Source organism: Diabrotica virgifera, chromosome 7, assembly GCF_917563875.1.
Source record: "Diabrotica virgifera virgifera chromosome 7, PGI_DIABVI_V3a".
Lineage (NCBI taxonomy): Eukaryota > Metazoa > Arthropoda > Insecta > Coleoptera > Chrysomelidae > Diabrotica > Diabrotica virgifera.
This window is the reverse complement of record NC_065449.1, coordinates 182923967-182944296: the sequence shown is the minus strand read 5'-3', so window position 1 is coordinate 182944296 and position 20330 is coordinate 182923967. Positions and strand designations below refer to the sequence as shown.

The following is a 20330-nucleotide window of genomic DNA, read 5'->3' as shown; positions in this document are numbered from 1 at the left end:
ACTTTTTTTGGGGAATAGCTGCAGGTCTAATTTTTTCTACACTATATTTCTAATTTTTTTCAGATTTTTCCGTAAGGCTCGCCCCCTTCAAAAATCCGAAAAACTGTTTTGGGGGGTTTTTGGGGATTTTCCCTATTTTATAGACTTCATAATATATCAAATAAATTTCGTTTTTATAGGTTATATGTAACTTGAAGTAACTGAGTCCTTTAGAATATTTAAAAATAAGAGGAACACGTTCAAACCCGCCAAAACCCCCTTAAAAAACAGTTTTTTTGATTTTTGAAGGTGACCAGCGTTACAGAAAAATCTGAAAAAAATTAGAAATATAGTGTTTGATAAAATACACAAGACTAAGAAAAAATTAGATCTGCAGCTATCCCCAAAAAAAAGTTATATACTTTTTTCCAAAAAAAAAAAAAATTTTAAATTTTTTTGAGGTTATGTACACTCAACCTACAGGTCTATAAAAAATAGACGTGTTTTATAAAAGCCTTAACTATGCGCGTGAATTTTTTGAAATTTTAAAATTGATTGCATTCCCACCAAAAAAAAAAATAAAATCGAAAAATAAAGTTTTTAATGGTGGGGGCAGGGATAAGGGGGTGGTGGGTTAAAATTACGATGAATCTTATGTCTTAATCACATAGAACTTAAAAAAATGAAAATAATTGAAGTCTGGTAATGAGGGAGGGTATTTTTTAATTTATGTATCCCGTCCATAAGCGGAAAGTTTGATGCGCCACTGTCGACGCATGTGCCACTGAAAAGTGACGGCACAGTGTTCAAACGTTTTCTTTTAGGTTCTACTATTTAAGTTATAGGGTCCCATCGTGCCTAAAATGATTAAGAAATTACACCTATAGCGGCTCTTAGTCTAATGGACCTTTAGTATAGCTCATTTTAAAGGCCTTTTCAAGCATTACAAAAAGTATTAGTAGCATTATACACCTAAAATCGACCGTTTCTCTGCTATTTCTAAGTTGAATACAATCTAAGTTGAATACACCAATTTGAGAATGTACCAAAAAACAAATTATTTTCACCTACCATATCTCTTTTTGTATTATAACTAGAAGATTTATGGCCAATTTTCAAACACAAATATCTCAAAAAGTATTGTTTTCAAAAAAAATTATAGTAGTAGTAATAAAAGTAGTAGACTTTGAATTAGGAGATAAGTAGAGGCTAGGCCCAAAATTTCATTAAAATCCATGCAGTAGGATAGAATTCGGAGGTAATATCCTAATTCTTGCTCCCATTGACTGGAGTAATATTTTCTGAACTAGTTGTACTTAAAGTAGACGCCTATATTTTTGACTCTGATATTATTGCATGTAACTTTTTTTTTTTATTTTACAAATATAAACATCCACTTAAACTGGAGTATTTTGGCTATCTGCGGGCAAATTTTCAGCCAAATCGAAGAAATATTTTGGAAATTGAAGAAAATGTAAAAAATTTTAAACATTTTAGCGTTTTACACTAAAAATGATTTTTAAAACACTCAAGGAAAGAAAAACGACCGTTCAGAGTTAAATTTCTTATTTTTACGTTACGCAGAAGCTATACAACAAATTTTAGACAAATCGGAGATCCTCAAGTTTTTGTCAGTTTTGAGTGATTTGACATAAATTGTACCATATAGTGGTATCTTCCAAAAGGGTTACAATGCAGTACCGGCACATCTTGTCTCAAATCGTATTGCAGATAAAATTTTAGCCATTATTTGTTACTGTTATTAAATTAAAGGTCTTGTTAGTACTTTTTTATATGGTTTTTATCTCTGAAGCAAACAGTTGTAAGTAAAAACATAAGATCTCAAATTTAACTCTAAAAAAGTGAATGCAAAAAGTTCAGTGACTGTTAAATTGTTTCATATTTTGTTTAGAATTTAAATTGTCTTTAACAGATTAAGGGAAGGATATGGTTCGAAATCAACATTTCTAGCACATTTTTGTGATTTTTTTTTTAAACTATTGTACAATTAATTAAATGATTACGAACAAATTCAAAGAATATTCAAAAAAATTTCAAGGAAAAATATTAAAAAATAAACCAACAATGGCAAATTTTTACAAACACCTCAAAAAAAAAAGGATTTTGTGGTGGACATCAGAACTCGTCACTGGGCATGTGAAATAAAAAATTCAAAAAGATTTTATTAGCTTATGAGTTTTTCGAGGTAAAGCTGTCGAGTTTTTTTTTGTTATTTTTGACGATTTTTGAGTTCTTGGTCTCACTCGGAAGTCAAAAAAGTGAAATTATGTGTAGCAAAAGGGTGAAAATCAACATATTTATTATTGTTTAACAAAAAATAAGCATAAAACAAAAACATATCTCGACAGCATTACCTCACGAAATGTAAAAATAAAATCTATGCAAAATTTCAGGTGAATCGGTCAAGTAGTTTTTGAGTTACAATGTCCACTGCCTTTGAAAAAACAGTTTTGAGAAATCATTTAAAGTTTTGACAATTTCATCTTTGCCTTCTTTTTTGTCTGTCAAATCGTAAAGTGATGCACACCGGAATATGTTTCGGTGGAGTAATGTACAAAAGAGAAGGGGAACAGCTGTTGAATGTTTCTCACTTCGCTCAAGTGAGTAGAAGGTAGGGATATTCAACATGCTATATCTTTGATAATTATACTCCGATCAATCTGAAATTTTCAGATAGTATTCTTCAATTCACTTTCATTTAAAATAATAAAGAAAATCGGAAATTTCAAACCACACTCCCCCTTAAAAAACTATTTTCTGTTGTAATAAACATTAATTGCTACCAATTTATTTTTAATCAATTTCGTTGTGAATCGAAACAAGAGCAGTTTTACTTTAGTTAGTTCAGAGAGCGCCAAAACTGCTCTAACTAGTTTCAACTCTTGTTAGAGTTTCTTTAGAGAGCACATATTTGATTCTCTCTGAACAACTAAAATTATGGCTGTCAGCCTCGATTCACAAACGAAAGATTATCATGATATGGATGCCGTGGCGGCATCTGCTAAAGACTAACGAAAGTTTTACTTTTAGTATTAATACCAAAAATAAAACTTTATCAGAACTAATCTTCTCGTTACACCATTCGTGGCTTCTAAAATTTGCAAGCCAACGAATCGCCGGAGCAAAGATTTTTTGGTATTGTTAATATTAAAAGTAAAACTTTCGTTAGTTTTTAGCAGATGCCGCCACGGCATCCATATCATGATAATATTTCCTTTGTGCATCGAGGCTGACAGCCATAATTTTAGTTGTTCAGAGAGAATCAAATATGTGCTCTCTGAAGAAACTCTAACAAGAGTTGAAACTAGTTAGAACACTTTTGGCGCTCTCTGAACTAACTAAAGTAAAACTGCTCTTGTTTCGATTCACAACGAAATGATTATTTATTATTTTTATTAGTTTTACTCCTATTCTGAGTGTTGGGAACTAATCTGTTATAATTTTACTGTGCTGGACAGGCGAGTTGTGAGATGCAACTTGATAGATTTCCCTCGGCCTTCTTTGCTCCGGCGATTCGTTGGCTTGCAAATTTTAAAGGCCGCGAATGGCAGTGGCGGCCGGTCAGGGTCGGCAGTGCCGACCCACACATTTATAGATATTATAGATTTTTTTAATCATCATCATTCTCTTTGCCTTATCACTATGCGGGGTCGGCTTCCCTAATTGCATTTCTCCACACAATTCTATCTTGGGTCATATCAATGTTAATCCCCTTTACCAACATGTCCTGCCTTATCGTCTCCCCCCAAGTCTTATTTGGTCTTCCTCTCCTACTCCTTCCAGGAATCTGCACTTCAGATATTCTTCGTATTGGGTGATTAACGTCTCGACGTTGAACATGACCAAACCATCTTAACCTATGCTCTCTCATTTTGGCATCAATTGGTGCCACACCTAGATTTCCCCTAATATACTCATTTCTAATTTTATCCTTCTTTGTCACTCCACTCATCCATCTAAGCATTCTCATTTCCGCCACATGCATTCGTTGTTCCTCTTTCTTTTTCACTGCCCAACATTCAGTTCCGTGCATCATAGCCGGTCGTATGGCTGTTTTATAGAATTTTCCCTTCAGCTTCATTGGAATTTTTCTGTCACACAACACACCACTCGCTTCTTTTCACTTCATCCATCCAGCCCTAATTCTACTACATGCATCTCCATCTATTTCTCCATTACTCTGTAATACCGATCCTAGGTACTTAAAACTATTGCGTTTCACAATCATTTCACCATCCAAAGATACCATTTTATTTGTAGTAACTCCGTCTTTAAATGAACATTCCAAATACTCTGTTTACTGTTTTTGTCCTACTAAGTTTTAAACCTTTTTCCTCCAGAGCTTGTCTCCACTGTTCCAGTTTTTGTTCTAAGTCTCTTTCACTATTTCCTATTAACACTACATCATCAGCATACATTAGGCACCATGGAATACTACCCTGTAGTTTCGCTGTTATCTGGTCCAAAACTAATGAGAATAAATAAGGACTAAGCACCTAGCCTTGGTGCAATCCTACTTTCACCTGAAATTTATCTGTCTCTCCCACACCTGTCCTAACACTAGTCGTTACTCTCTCATACATATCTCTCACAATCTTTACATATTCGCCAGGGACTCCTTTCTTATTGAGTGCCTACCACAGAATCTCTCGAGGAACTCTATCATATGCTTTCTCAAGATCAATGAATACCATATGAGCGTTGGTCTCTTTATTCGTGTATTTTTCCATCAGTTGCCTTACAATGAAAATTGCATCTGTTGTTGATCTGCCCTGCATAAAGCCCTGCATAAAAAAAATTATAGATTTTTTTAATATTCAATTTAATTAGAGTTTATGTAATTTTTTGTATCTGTGAAATAAAAAAAACTGTCAGATAATACAGACTAAATTTTATTCATGGCTTTTAAAAGGATTCGACCAATCCGAGCGTTAAGTGAGCCCTGCGCATTTTCAAACACTGAATGATCCGAGCCATTCATCTGACTGTTCGGCTAGCCGACCCCAGCTCCTCCGTAGCTTGACGATTTACACGTAAAACTCAACGAAAAATACAAGTCGATGAGCAACCAAACATATGTTTCTCCGTAGGCATTAAGCGGCAGGTACGGCATATTTAAATCTGCCGGTTTCATTGGGAAGCGTCGGCAGAAATTGTAAAAAATAATCAGTCGTTTTACGTCGTTTAATTGATATTGTAATTTTTTTAAGTTGTCAGGAATTATCATTTATTTATAGATATATAATATCGTATAATCGTTATATAATATAATTATAGATAACTAATAAAATTGTTTAAGAAATACGATTTGGATTTTCTAATGTACTTTCTGATTCTAAGATATTTAGCGGCATGTCTAAAACAGTACAGAATGAACTAATATAATTAATTAGTTACATTTTGAATAACGTTATTAGATCTGAGCTTCATAAAACCATTTACTTTTCGCTACAAATAGATGAAACTTCTGATTATCATGTCATTTACAATAATTACCAATTGTTGTCCGATACGCGTTACGTGGTAATATTTATGAGAGGTTTTAAGGTTTTACAGACGTGAGTAAAAGCTATAAGGCAGAATATGTTTTTGGTGTTTTAAAGAACAGATTAAAATTTTTTGATATCAAAAATAAATTGGTAGGGAAACGGGGGCAAACTTATGACGGCGGTGCCGTGATGTCTGGTAAACTGAACGGTCTCCAGGCAAAAGTAAAAACTATTGCACCACAAGCTTTATTTGCTCACTGTCATGGGAATAGAATGAATTTAGTTTTGCAGGATACGTGTAAAAAAATTAAGAATATCGTCTTTTCTTGCCAGTTTAGCTCGCCCAAAAGGACTACTGTTTTTAGAACAATTTGTTTCGAAAAAAATGCAAACAGTTTGTCAGACGCGATGAAATTTTAAACCTCGGTTAGTTTCCACTGTAGCGGATTTTCGTGAACAGCCCTTGGAAGTTTTTTAATTTATTATCGAAGGCGACGATTTTGAAAGTTGTGATGTGACATATTGATCCGTGAAGCAATCGGTTTGAAAACTTACTTAAATGATTACTCTTTTAATACTCTTTTAAATATTTTTAAGAAAGTGTCTGCCCAAACCGATTTGATATTCATTGTTGTTCAAAATCAGTCAACTAACATTATTTATTTCAAAGATAGAATAAGAAAACTGGTGCAAAATCTCAAAGATTTTCGTAATAATAGTAGTTTTCAATATATACGCAGTGACGTTTTGGTTTGGCTTGATATTTCCGAACCACCCCAAAAAATACACAGGCATGAAACATATCTCGAAAAATGAGTCTTTTAAAATTTTGGATATCTACTATGTATTATGCAAATAGATACTCGTTTTTCGAATTTAGAAGATTTGCAAATTTTTGACCTCTTTGACGATTAAAAATTTAAAAGTTACCTTCGCCAAAGAACTTTCAAGATATTTATTATTACAAATTACTTAAAAATTACGCTGATCCAAATATTTTCAGAAAGTTAGATAAGTTACAAAATATGTGTAATTTTATATAGTAAGTACTGCAGTTCATTACAACATAACAAACTGATCATCAATTCTCTTATTACCACCAACTTCTGCTTTAAATGAACGGGATTTCTCTTGTCTCAAAAGAATCAAAACATATTGTCGAAACACCATGAAAAAGAGAATGTCAAGTAAACCAAACAAAAAAATCTCCTATGATGATTTAAGCCTTTTAATTAGATGGTATGCCTTTATGAGGAGACAAAAAGACCTTGCCGACCCTGTCTCTAAGGCCACAAGCCGCCACTGACGAATGGTGTAAGCAGAAAATTAGTTCTGATAAAGTTTTATTTTTGGTATTGTTAATATTAAAAGTAAAACTTTCGTTAGTAATTATTTTTAATCATTATCAATTTATTTTTAATTATTATCAATTTATTTTCGATTTTCAGGCAATATGTCCCAATGGATTTAGAGTTGGTATGAAACTAGAGGCAGTGGATCGAAAAAACACTTCACTTGTTTGTGTTGCTAGTGTAAGAGATATGATGGACAATAGGATATTAGTGCATTTTGATAGTTGGGACGACATTTATGACTATTGGGCTGATCCCACTTCACCTTACATTCATCCAGTAGGCTGGTGTGATCAGTATGGACATAATCTTACTCCTCCAAATGGTAAACTAATTTTTCATACATCTATTGATTTTGATAATGAATTTAACTTATAATTATTATTTATTTTCCATGTTCATGATTCTAATATTGCAGAGTTACTAAAATTTATTGATCATTTATCATGGACTAATCATTACTGGGAAACAGTTTACAATGCATTTAAAAAAAGAAAGAAATATGTTCTATATAGTATTTGTATAAAAACACGGGAAAACTGGTATTAGCATTCATAGACCTAAGAGCAGCATTTGACACGATAGAAAGACAAATTATAGGGGAATGCTTGAGGAAAATAAATGTACCAAACATATTGACAAAAATTATAGAAAGTACTTACAAAGAGGTAAAAGGAAGAGTACAAATAGCAGGGGAACGATCACAAGAATTTAATTGGAATAGAGGTATTAAACAAGGAGATAGTCTCAGCCCTTTGCTATTCATAATCGTAATGAATGAATTAATAAGAAAAACTAGAGCAAGAACCAACCAACTACAGACAATAATAGGATACCATAGATTACAACCGGTAACAATAGAGTCCTTAATGTATGCGGACGACATAGTACTAATAGCAGATTCTAAGAACAAAATGGAGAAACTAATGGATATATGGGTAGAGGAAATAGAAGAGCTAAAAATGGAAATAAACGAGGAAAAAGGTAAGATAATGATAATCAACGGCAAAGAAGATAATGAATAAAGATAAAATGCAAAAACTCAGAACTGGAAATAGTTACAACTTACAAATACCTGGGAAGTATCATTACCAGCGACAGAAAAATAGACTGGGAAATAACAAATAGAGCAAAGAAATCAAACAAGTTATACTATGCCTTAGCCCCAATACTGGGGAAAAGAGAACTTGCAAGAGAGACAAAAATAAACATATATAACACAATAGTGATACCGACTGTGGTCTACGCAAGTGAAAACTGGACAATTCTGGAAAAACATAAGAGCAGAATAAATGCAATGGAGATGAGACATTTAAGAAGGATAGTTGGAAAGACAATAGATTAACATTAAGATAGATTAAGCAACGAGACTATTAGGAGAATGGCCAACCAAGAACCCATAATGAATAAACTAAAAAAGAGACAAATGAATTGGTATGGGCATTTGATGAGGATGCAATCCAACAGAATTACGAGAAAAATCCACGAAGCAAGGAACATTGCAAAAAGAAAAAAATGGATACAGCAAATAGTAGAAGCAGGAAAAGTTAAAGGAAAATCACTCGAGGAATTAAAAATAATGGCGGAAAACAGAAAAGAATGGAAGAGATGGGCGAATGTAAATTAAAATAGCGATCCCAAATCCGACACCCTGATAGGGTACAAGGAAGGGGAGAAAGAAAGAAAGTATAAAAACAGTCGTTGATAACGGTATCATCAATGGCATAGTTGTAATCTTAACCATAAATATTTTAATATTACAGGATTTATTCTTCTTCTTCTCTATCATCAGAGCAATTTTTTCTTGTGAGACTGCGGCTCTAAATAGTTTGTTGTTCAAACATAGTACGTCCAAACCATTCCCTAAGGTGCTTCAGTCATGTTACCTACGTCTCCTTCCTATGGATCTTTTTCTTAATATTCTCTTAATATTTTTACTAAAAAAAAGTATACTACATTCATCTCGCTAAACTCAACTGTTTTCGAGATAAACGCATTTTAAATCTGCAATTCAACATAATTTTTTGCATAATATTATTGTAGTTAGACCCGAAAAATAAACTTGAAACCATAATAATGGTGCCAGTTCTCATATTTATGTCATTGCATCGCAAATTCCATTTGAAAAAATCTACGATACATTTTTGTAGGTTTTTATGGTTTTAAGTTATTTTTCGGGTGTAAAGCGCTCTATTCACATGCGTATTTGTCCGGCGGACAGATACTCCGGACAGATCCGCATGTGTGTATCCGTGCGTACGCCGTATGTGTCTTGCTCGCCGTCTGTGGTTCAAGACGACGCGACGCGACGACTGAATGTGTAGCACCAACGAATTTGTCTGGAGACACATCTGCCTGTATGTAGCTAACAACGGATCTGTCCGCCGTACATATCCGCCGGACAAATACGCATGTGAATAGAGCGCTTAACGAAAATGATATGCAAAAAATTATGTTGCCTCGCAGATTTAAAATGCGTTTATCTCGAAAACGGTTGAGTTTAGCGAGATGAATGTAGTATACCTTTTTTAAGTAAAAATATTAAGAGAATAAAAGTTTTGATTCAAAAAGTATGTATGTAGAGTGGGTAATAAAAAAAATTGAACCTATTAAATGAGCGCTGAAAGGCGTATGTGGCGCCCTCTGGGTAATGCATCATTTTTGGTGGCGAATTTAGATTTCTCGTCCCAAAAAACCTCCGCTTACCAAATTTCGTGGGTAGGTATATCCCATGCCTGTTAGGAAATATTCAAGAATAAATAAAATAAAAGTTTAACTTTGACACCCTGTATTTCGGTTATTATCAACTTTCGTACCAAGGTAAGTTAGCTTAAATCGACCTATTTTAACCTCAGAAGTCTACGGTTAAGCTATGGCCCATTCTTTACCAAACACCCTGTATATGGAACAAACTATGGATCAGAACCAGAGGTATAAACTTCTGGTTACTAGAAAACTTTTGTGCCAAGTTGAGATATATTTTGATTTTTCCAAATTGACATCACTTTGGTTTTCTTAATGTTTATTTTCATATTGAATTTCTCACAGACCTAGTTGGTCATGTTGATTAGTTGTTGTAAACTGTGGTCATCACCATATCATCAGTGTATCTGAAGTTGTTGATGTTTATACGGTTCATCTTGACTCTGTGCTTAGAATCCGCTAATAACTGTTTAAATATGAACTGGGGATGATGATTAAACAGCAGGAGTGATAAAGCGCATCCCTGTTTATCTCCTCTTCGAATTTCTATTTCTGCAGATGTGGAACCTTCGATTTTAATTCTGGCATTTTGGTTCCAGTTTTTGAGCAGCTTAATGTTAAACCTTTCTCAATCTTCCGATATCGGGATACATTCTTCAAAGCCTAATTCTGATTAGTTTCTTTTCTAGTGTTACACAACAAGGACATTTTTCTTTCAGTATCACATTTTCTCTATGTTACCCTTGATGGGTAAATGTACAGTAGACTCTCTCTATAACGAACACGGGTATTACGAGGTTTCGCTTATAACGAGGTACACTAGATGTCCCATGAAATTCCTATTGCACTATAACACCTCTATAACGAGGCATATTTGGTTATAACGAGTAAAAATGAATTCGAAGAATATGTTTCTTTACCTGTTTTTGGCGTGGTGATGGCTATAAATGAATACCCCAACTGCCTGTACCTATAAAGGAATGCCTAACATCTGTGTGCTTATCGAGGCCACTGCTGTAATAGTCTCCACCTCCTGTAATACACTTCTTCCTTTTTGTTTATCTATCGACCGATATTGACTATTGTAGGAAATTTACAATTTACGGTGGCCAAATTTCATTGTTGATATCGACCATCAACACCTAATAAACTACGTAAGAGGCATCAAAACATTTAAGTGGTGGTGGTCTCCAAATTCTACTTGATCGTATTCACGAGGTAGGAGAGGAAATGGGCATTAAAATGAACTCAAACAAAACCAAATTTTTAGTGTTTAGTCGTGACCCACATCCCGATGCAAAGCTTCAGTTAAACGGAGTCCAAGTTGAGAAAGTTCACACAATGACATATTTGGGAGCTGTGATAACGGACCAACTAGATCCAGACATAGAAATAAAACATAGAATAGCAATGACTAAAACTACTTTTATGAAAATGAAGTCATTTCTTTGCAATAACCATCTCAGTTTAGAACTAAGACAAAGAATGGTTAAGTGCTATGTTTGGTCCGTACTTTTGTATAGTGCAGAAGTGTGGACGCTAAAAGTATCGATCATGAACTGAATTGAAGCATTGGAAATGTGGATTCATAGACGGATGCTGAAGATACCCTGGACAGTAAGAAAAACTAATGAAGTAGTACTAAGGAGGATTAACAAAGATAGAGAACTGCTAAAGACTGTTAAACATCGAAAAATGTCTTATCTGGGACATATAGTGAGGGGAAGTCGATATAAAATATTACAACTGATCCTTAAAGGCAAAATAGAGGGTCGTAGGGGTGTAGGAAGAAAACAGGTTTCTTTGTTAAAAACATTCGTGAATGGACTCAGATATCAAATGCAGGACAATTATTCCATATTGTATGGTGGTATGCACAATATTATTGTTGTCTGATATAACGAGATTCGTTTTAACGAGGTAATTAGTCCTCCATTTCAGTTCTCGTTATAGAGGGAATCTACTGTAATATGTTTATAAATGTAAATTAATGTAGTAATGAATAATTTAGAAATGTGATACATTTCATGGCCCAACGTATGACCCAAATAGCTGGTTTTTATTATCGTGATATCGTTTGTCATACCGACCAAGGAAATTTCAAAATTCGCTGGTGCACCCACATTTCTAATGTATGTCCATATTTCGATTAGATAGAATAAAATAGACCAAACATAATATTTTATAAGTTTCTATCCCAGTTTAATATCAAGAAATATATCACCTAATCTCAGTGGCGGCTCGTACCACTTTAAGAAGGTAGTGCCAGAACTCGGGCAGCCGCCAAAATTTTTAGTGACGAATTCACGGTATTGTCAAAAAAGGTATACTTACAACAAAAACTGAAAAAATATATGCGCGGATACTTTTATCTTATGTATCTTATGTTTATTGATCTGAGGTGCCAAGCAATTGTCCAACATTGATCAAAACAGTTCCGTAAATTAATTAATAATAAAAACCTCTTAACCTACCACCAGCATTTACTGCTGATAGTGCTTGAAGTTTGTTATTAAGATTTAGTCTCTATTTACTAATTTATAAAAATAATACTATTTCATTATTTACACACATGCACAAATTTTTGTAATGTCACTTTAAAGTTTACGACAATATGAAGTTCATTCTTCTATTTTTTGGTTGCAAAGTTTTCAATGCCTTTATTATTAAAATTATCAATACAATTTACAAAATGCTTTTCTGCAGATAGCATACCTAAAGCACTATGTTTTAACATCGAAAAACAGCGTTCTGCTTCAGATGTTGATATAGGAATGGTAACTAAAATACTTAAAAGTTTATTCGTTTCTTCAAATGTGCTTTTTAAGCCTTCCCTCTACAATAAAACCGATAGCGAAACAGCCCCACAGGTAGTACTTAATTCGTCTCGCCAATACAGTACCTACTTCTAATTCAGTTTTAAATCGAGTTTTGTTTAAAAATTAAAATTGTCTCCATGTTTCATTAAGAAATGATTCGAAGAACTGATGCTTATAAGCAGAAAACTTCTCCGACATAAATAAAATAGAAGCAACTAAACGTCCGGAGTAGACCTTTGAAAGATCTGGTACTTTGAATAATATGAACCTTTAGTCGTTGTCTAAATCGGCGCTTAAATTGACCAGCTCCTTAAATATGCCTCTATTTTCTGAATTTTCTTTTTCTTCGTGACCTCTTAAAGCTAACTCAAAAGCTCCACAAAACCTTATACAATTTATGATTTGATTCAAGACATATCGATTCTTATCTACCTGTTCATTATGTTTAATTAGAGTATCACGATAAGCTGAATTTAATTGGGTTTTTATATTTAACTTACCAAGCATTGAAAAGCTAAAAACGTTATTCATGTGCACTTTAGATTTTTCATGGGATTTCAATTTCTCCCATATATGTACAAGATCATCGGTTCCTTTGTTTGACCAAGTCTCGTCACCTCCAAACAAAACGCATACAAAACAGAAGAGTTTATTAGTTTGTTCGCAACCACACAACCAGCTATTTTTATCATAAATAATTTTATTAAACTTACGACAGCGAAGTTTTTGTCCATTTCCACTTTGTTTTTCAATTTTTAAATCGGGTAAAGGCCGACCGAGTTCTTTAATTTGTAGTTTTTTGTCTAACGAAAAACCACCAAAAGAGTTTTTTAATATACTAATTTGATTCATTGTCAATAAATAAATTAAACGTAGAAAATAATCAAAATATTATTTTTATACCTACGACACCCACGATCACAACGCACTAACTAATAATTACAAATTAAAAAATATAGTAGAGTATAAACACAAATATACAATACAGTAGTAGACAATAAACACAATAACGTCAAGCGAACGCGTAAAGAAACTAGAAATATGTAGATCTAAAACATTGTATCTTAAGATCCACTAACTTCCTTTTCGAGATTTCGAGCCTGGCACGGAGACTCCAATTTAAACGTATGTTAAAAGTGCAATACCGCTCTCTCTCTGTCACTTACACAGGATGCTCATACAATCTTTCTCTTTTCTCACGAGCCACTATGCCGTTCGGCACTGGGATTTTTATGATTTTCATCCTTTATCCGGTCAGCTGTGGGTGGCCAGAGTCGGTAGATTTGCATTGCGCTACACAGTTGCCAGATTTGATATAATTTATAAAAATAAAGAGAAATATTCACAAAAAAAATAAACAGGCATTAAAATGTTTTTAAGATAAAAAATATGTTTCTGCATAGTTAGCAAGGTAGTGCCATGGCTCTATGGCACTACCTCACGGGCCGCCACTGCCTAATCTTAAAGAAACTATATATGGCTTGAGCAATGCTCACATTAATTTCTTGTTCTGTCGTTTGTAGGTAATACAGTAACTAAGATATTTGTAACGATATACCTGTTATAATAAAAGGTGGCAGTTTTAAAACTGTACATTGTTTCTTAATATGAAAAATCTGAAAGACATGTTCATTTTTGTTTTCAATGGGAGAAACTTGACTATCCGTTCCAAATAGGGGTTAAACAGCATGGATGATAATACACAGCCCTGTCTTATTTGAGTGTGTACTAATGTTTCTGGATATTTGTTAATCGATTCTAACTTGGCACTTTGCCTTCAATATAAATGTCATCATCAGCATCCTTCTCTGTGCCTTTATCTCTATGCGTGGTTGGCTTACCTAATTACATTTCTCCATAAGTTTCTATCTTGGTTCATAACAATATCAACCCGATTACCGACATAATATCCTGCCTAAACATCTCCCCTAACATCTTCCAAAACATCTTCCCTAACATCTTCCAAAACATCTTGCCTTCCTCTTCCTCTCCTAGGTCTTCCTCTCCTACTCCTCCTAGGAACCCGAAGATAATTCGTTGTATTAGATGATTAACTTCTTGACATTGAACCAAAGATGACCAAATCATCTTAGTCAATGCTTTCTCATTTTAGCATCAACTGGGGTCTACTAACACTACATCATCAGCATACATTAACACATTCGCTGCCACTAATTTTCAATCATTTTCGTATGAAGCCAATACGAGAAGAATCCTATTTAATTCCACAGGTTATGAACGCCAAAAGGCATTCAGTGGCACCTGACTCACGTAGCACAAAACGTTTTTTGGCGTCTAACACTATTTGTTACTCCCTCATACATGTCTCTCACATTCTTTACATATTTATCATCATCATCATCATCATTGGCTCTACAACCCATGGTAGGTCTTGGCCTGTTCCAGAATCAGCTTCCATTCCTTCCTATCCCTCGCCTTGGTTTTCCAATTTCGCACTCCTAACACTCACAAGTCGTCTTCCACCTCGCCCTTAAATCATACTCTGGGCCTGCCTCTTCTCCTCACTTCATCCGGTCTCTGGCTACAAATGTGTTTCGACGGCTCCGCCTCATTCATTCTCTCCAAGTGGCCTAGCCACCACAGCCTGTTTATTTTAATAGATCTAGCAATACTAGGGTCACTATAAAGGTGGTAAAGTTGAAAATTATAGCGTCTACGCCATAATCCGTTTTCCTCCACGCCCTTATAGATTCTTTACATATTATTCTCCGGATAATTATTTGATATCAAGTGTTCACCACAGAATTGCTCGAGGAACTCTATAATATGCTTTTTCAAGATCAGTGACTACTATATGAGCATTTGTTTCTTCATTCCTGTATTTTTCCATCAAATGCCTTACAAGGAAAATTGCATCTGTTGTTGATCTGCCTCGCATAAAGCCAAACTAATTATCAGATATTTCGCTTCATGTATCTGTCTTATCAATTACTCACTCACATATTTTCATGGTATGACTTAGTTTTATAGCTCTGTAGTTTATAAATTAGTGTATATTTTCCTTGTTTTTGCAAACAAGCATTAATATACTGCTTCTCCATTCATCTGACATTTGTAACCCTTCCATAATTCTATAAAATAAACCAGTTAGCCAACTTGTTTCTGTCTCTCCTAATACTGTCCACACTTCCCCAGAAATATCAACTGTTTCTTTACCTTTCTTTATTTTTTGAAATGCTTAACCATTATATTGTTACAAAACTTACTTTTTTATGATCTTTTAAGCACTAATGTTTAGTTTTAGTTGACTTTATTTATTTTTAATAAGTTACAACTAAACAAATGAAAAACACTGAATTTATATCTTTTATTTTACAAACTACGATATCTAATTTATTTATTACACCAAATCTACTAATTTATCTAATTACAAATTCAAAAATTATACCACGCCCGTTACATATCAAAATATACAATTGTGTTTCCTTTTTATAGAAACATAATCAACAAACTGAAAATGCGAGCATTATCAAAACGAAAACTTTGTTTATTTACGTATTTTAATTCATAATATGGAAAATTGCTATTATGAAAAGTAGTTTCGAATTAATAATTATGTTTTAATGTGCAATTATATCATTCTAATTTAAATGTTATGAACTATAAAGGTAGTTTACTCTTGATCGAAATTCATATTTTTTATATACCTCGTATAAAATTAATAAAATTTTACATAAGATGGTTGCATCATAAATCTTAGAACATGAAGAGTTTTTTATGAAGAAAAACTTTTCTTCGTCAAATTAAAAATAAAAGAGTTATAAATGAAAATGTTTTTGGTATCCATAATTTGAGAAAAATCTTCAAATATTTTTTTCTATTAGAAGGATGTAATTGCACATATCAGACCTGATCCGACCATAATTTTTTATACCAAACAATATTATTTCATGTACTGTCGGTTCACTAAACTCAGACACAACTGGTTAGTGATTTTAGTTAATAATTTTGCCAATTTGGTGAAAAAAAAAAATAATTACTAATTAGTTAATAATTACTAAATAATTTGTAATTTTGTCAATTTTGGCAAAATTCGCAAAAACAAAAAAATTACCTACTACAATCACTAGCCAGTTGTGTCGAGTTTAGCGAACCGACTATATTTTAATTTCATAGCAAATGGAACAGTCCATTTATCATAAAGGGGAGGACGTATACTCGTATAAACCATTTTAAAGCTGTTAATAAATTATTGCTTTTAAAATATACTCAAATTGTATTTTTGAACATCTTATTTATTTTATATAATAATTAAATTCACTATCAAATGTCATTGATGTTTTATTAATACTTAATTTAAAATTTAGTTTGACATTCACGAAGTGTCAAACTCAAATGTAAATAACCTATGCTTTGCTTAACAAATCGAGATTAAAAAACTAGACTACTTAATAGCAACGATTTCAGCTGGACGTGTAGTGCGTCGGCAGAAAATAAAACGATTGTGACGTCACATTTTAGACTTTGAAGTCGATTATCTCGAAGACGGTTAGAAATATCGAAATGCCGTTTTCAGATTTGGATTCAGAAGAAAAAACTACATAAGAATCCATCGATAAATCTGATCTGAGTATTGCAGGAGCGGCAACGCAATAACACACACACTTTTGCGAATTTATAAACGAATGTTTTCGTTGAAAATAAAATAAAAATTCCATTTTTATTCAGTTGCAATGCGAAGGTAGAGATAGTGCTAACACTCCTGACCATGGAGCTGCGCGAAGGCGGAGTCAAAATGTCAAAATTCACGGAAAGACAGAAAGGTTCTATTGTAGATACAGTGCGTTTCGCATGGAAGTGGGGACTAAACCAAATTTCGTCTACTGCGCTGTGGTCAAGAGTGTTTGCACTATCTCTAAAACAATCTTACTTTTCACTTAGAATACGGAGCGCAGTTCAGCACTCTGAATCGACGATTTTCGACTTTTGTTGGAGTCTCATCGGAGAGAACGTAATCCTGCTACTCCATACTCCAAGTGATTAATACCGAGAGTTCATCCCCCACACCGCAACTGACGTGAATGGACTAGGTGACTAGCGTCATCTGGCAATTGAAAGATGAAGCAGTTTTCAATCCTAATAGCAATATTAATAATATTTTAAAATATTACTAAAAGATTTTTAAATTGAAAACTTATTGGTCCATTTCCTTGGTAACACCTCCATGACTTCTAAAATTTGCAAGCCAGATGGATGGTGAAGCGAAGAAGACAAGAGGGAATTCAAAAACTTACAATTCACGACCCCGTCTGTTCAGCTGGTAAATTCCAACAGAAAGTGGACCTAGTTACTCAAAGAAGTAACGACCAATATAAAAATAAAATAAAAATTCCATTTTTATTCAGTTGCAATGCGAAGGCAAAACAATCTTACTTTTCACTTAGAATACGAAGCGCAGTCCAGCACTCTGAATCGACGATTTTCGTCTCTTGTTGAAGTCTCATCGGAGAGAACGTAGGCCTGCTACTCCATGGCTTACGTTGGCCTACGTTCTCTCCGATGAGACTCCAACAAGAGTCAAAAATCGTCGATTCAGAGTGCTGGACTGCGGTCCGTACTAAGTGAAAAGTAAGATTGTTTTGCCTTCGCATTGCAACTGAATAAAAATGGAATTTTTATTTTATTTTTATATTGGTCGTTACTTCTTTGAGTAACTAGGTCCATTTTCTGTTGGAATTTACCAGCTGAACAGACGGGATCGTGAATTGTAAGTTTTTGAATTCCCTCTTGTCTTCTTCGCTTCAGCATCCATCTGGCTTGCAAATTTTAGAAGCCATGGAGGTGTTACCAAGAAAATGGACCAATAAGTTTTCAATTTAAAAATCTTTTAGTAATATTTTAATATTTTTAAATATTATTAATATTGCTATTAGGATTGAAAACTACTTCATCTTTAGAAACATAATCTTTCGCGAACATTTCGGAAAGAAATTGTATGTTTACATAATACAAGTAAAAGAATAGTACAGAAAAATCGAGAAACAATATTTACATAATAAATCAATAAAACTTCTAGAATGAAAAAGAAATATCGAGGTGTGTACCTGTTTAAAAGGTCCCCCTTTTAAATGCATTCACAAACCCAAATCAAATTCAGTAAACAAAAAGGGGCTGTTAAATTATAATAAATAGGCCAGGAGCTGAAAACAGTCGGATGACATAATTATGTCACAATATGAAAGAATCTACAATTAGATTCGTAGATTCTCCCATGTTCCAATATTTATCGGTCTGTTTGCTATAAAAATTATAAAAAGCTCAGATTATTGATTGTTACCAAGAATTCTGCATTCCAAACTTAAGAGAATTTTTCTCTTTTGTTTGAATAGATGTCGCTAATGGGTCCAGCAGCAAATAATTGTGTATTATTTTGATTAGTAGAGAGCCAGATTTAATTTGCTTCAGGGTACACCACAGGCAGTTCTGATGACTCTAAAAAGAAGAAACATATGTCAACTGACGGTGCCCCCCCCCAATCCAATTAAATCTTAAGCTGTCTTTCCTTATTTTATTTCAAACATTTTAAATACAATAATATTACTGGATCGATGAAAAATAACGTTGTTTTAGATTATCCAAATCCAGAATCCTTCTCATGGGAAGTATATCTCAAAGAAAGGAAAGCAGTGGCGGCGCCAGTTCGAGCTTTCAAACAACGACCTGCTTGCGGGTTTAAGAGAGGCATGCGACTCGAATGCGTAGACCGGCGGGTTCCCCAATTGATAAGGGTAGCAACGGTGGAGGACGTCAAAGAACATCAAATTCGAATCCATTTCGACGGGTGGATTGATAGGTATAGCTATTGGGTAGATGACGATAGTCCTGACATACATCCGGTTGGATGGTGTCAGAAAACTGGACATCCAATTGAACCTCCCCTAAGTAAGTATTATATAAACTAAAAGGGGTACATAGTTCCCTGGGTTGGCTGTATACCATATAGTTAAACAAACTCTAACATGAAGTAAAACCACTTCTTTGTAATAGGTTGTATTTACTAAAATTTTAAAAAATCCCAATGGATTGAATAAAATAGGTTCATTCAGAACGTTTTCGGACCTATCAGTCCATCATCAGTGAATTCATATATACTTGCTAACTAGCCCCAGAACCAAACAATGGTTGTAATTATAATTCAATCTACATTATAGTATTGTAAAATTGAAAAGGCTAAACGCCAATGTTAAAAGATTACCTCCAGGAACACGGTGAAACTCTAAACGAGAACCCTAACCAACCATCTGCGGACAACGAGGTCTGCTAAGTTTAGGCAGACCTAGTCTCGTTGTCCGAAGATGGTTGGTTAGGGTTCTCGTTTAGAGTTTCACCATGTTCCTGGAGGTAATCTTTTAACATTGGCGTTTAGCCTTTTCAATTTTACAATACTATAATGTAGATTGAATTATAAGTACAACCATTGTTTGGTTCTGGGGCTAGTTAGCAAGTATATATGAATTCACTGATGATGGACTGATAGGTCCGAAAACGTTCTAAATGAACCTATTTCATTCAATCCATTGGGATTTTTTAAAATTTTGGTTTTACTTCATGTTAGAGTTTTTTTTAAGTATTATATGGTTATTGATGTGTATCTCTTCTTCTTCTTCACGTGCCATATCAGAATTATCCGACGTTGGCGATCACCATTGCGAAGTCTTCTCGATCTTCTGCAATATGGAATAACTGCCCTTTCATAATTCACGAATTCACAAATTTTTTTTAACCAAGAAACTTGTTTTCTTCCTACACTTCTACTGCCGTTCTTCTATTTTGCCGTTAAGGATCAGTTGTAGTATTCGATATCGATTTCCCTTCACTGTATGTTCCAGATAAGACATTTTTCGGTGTTTAACAGTCTTTAGCAATTCTCTGTCTTTGATGACCCTCGCTAGTACTTCTTCATTCTTTTTTATTGCTGGCCAACATATCTACAGAACAACCACGTA

At 33.9% G+C, this 20330-nt stretch overlaps 1 protein-coding gene across 1 annotated transcript in view; it reads left to right on the top strand.

Annotated features, from left to right (window-relative positions):
- Nucleotides 1-20330, top strand: part of LOC114327768 (lethal(3)malignant brain tumor-like protein 3) — a 51748-nt gene that overhangs the window by 8080 nt on the left and 23338 nt on the right. Inside the window, exons 3-4 of the mRNA XM_028276475.2 lie at nt 6938-7166; nt 18955-19266. Coding sequence (XP_028132276.2) covers nt 6938-7166; nt 18955-19266 — 541 coding nt within the window. The remainder of the gene's footprint in view (nt 1-6937; nt 7167-18954; nt 19267-20330) is intronic.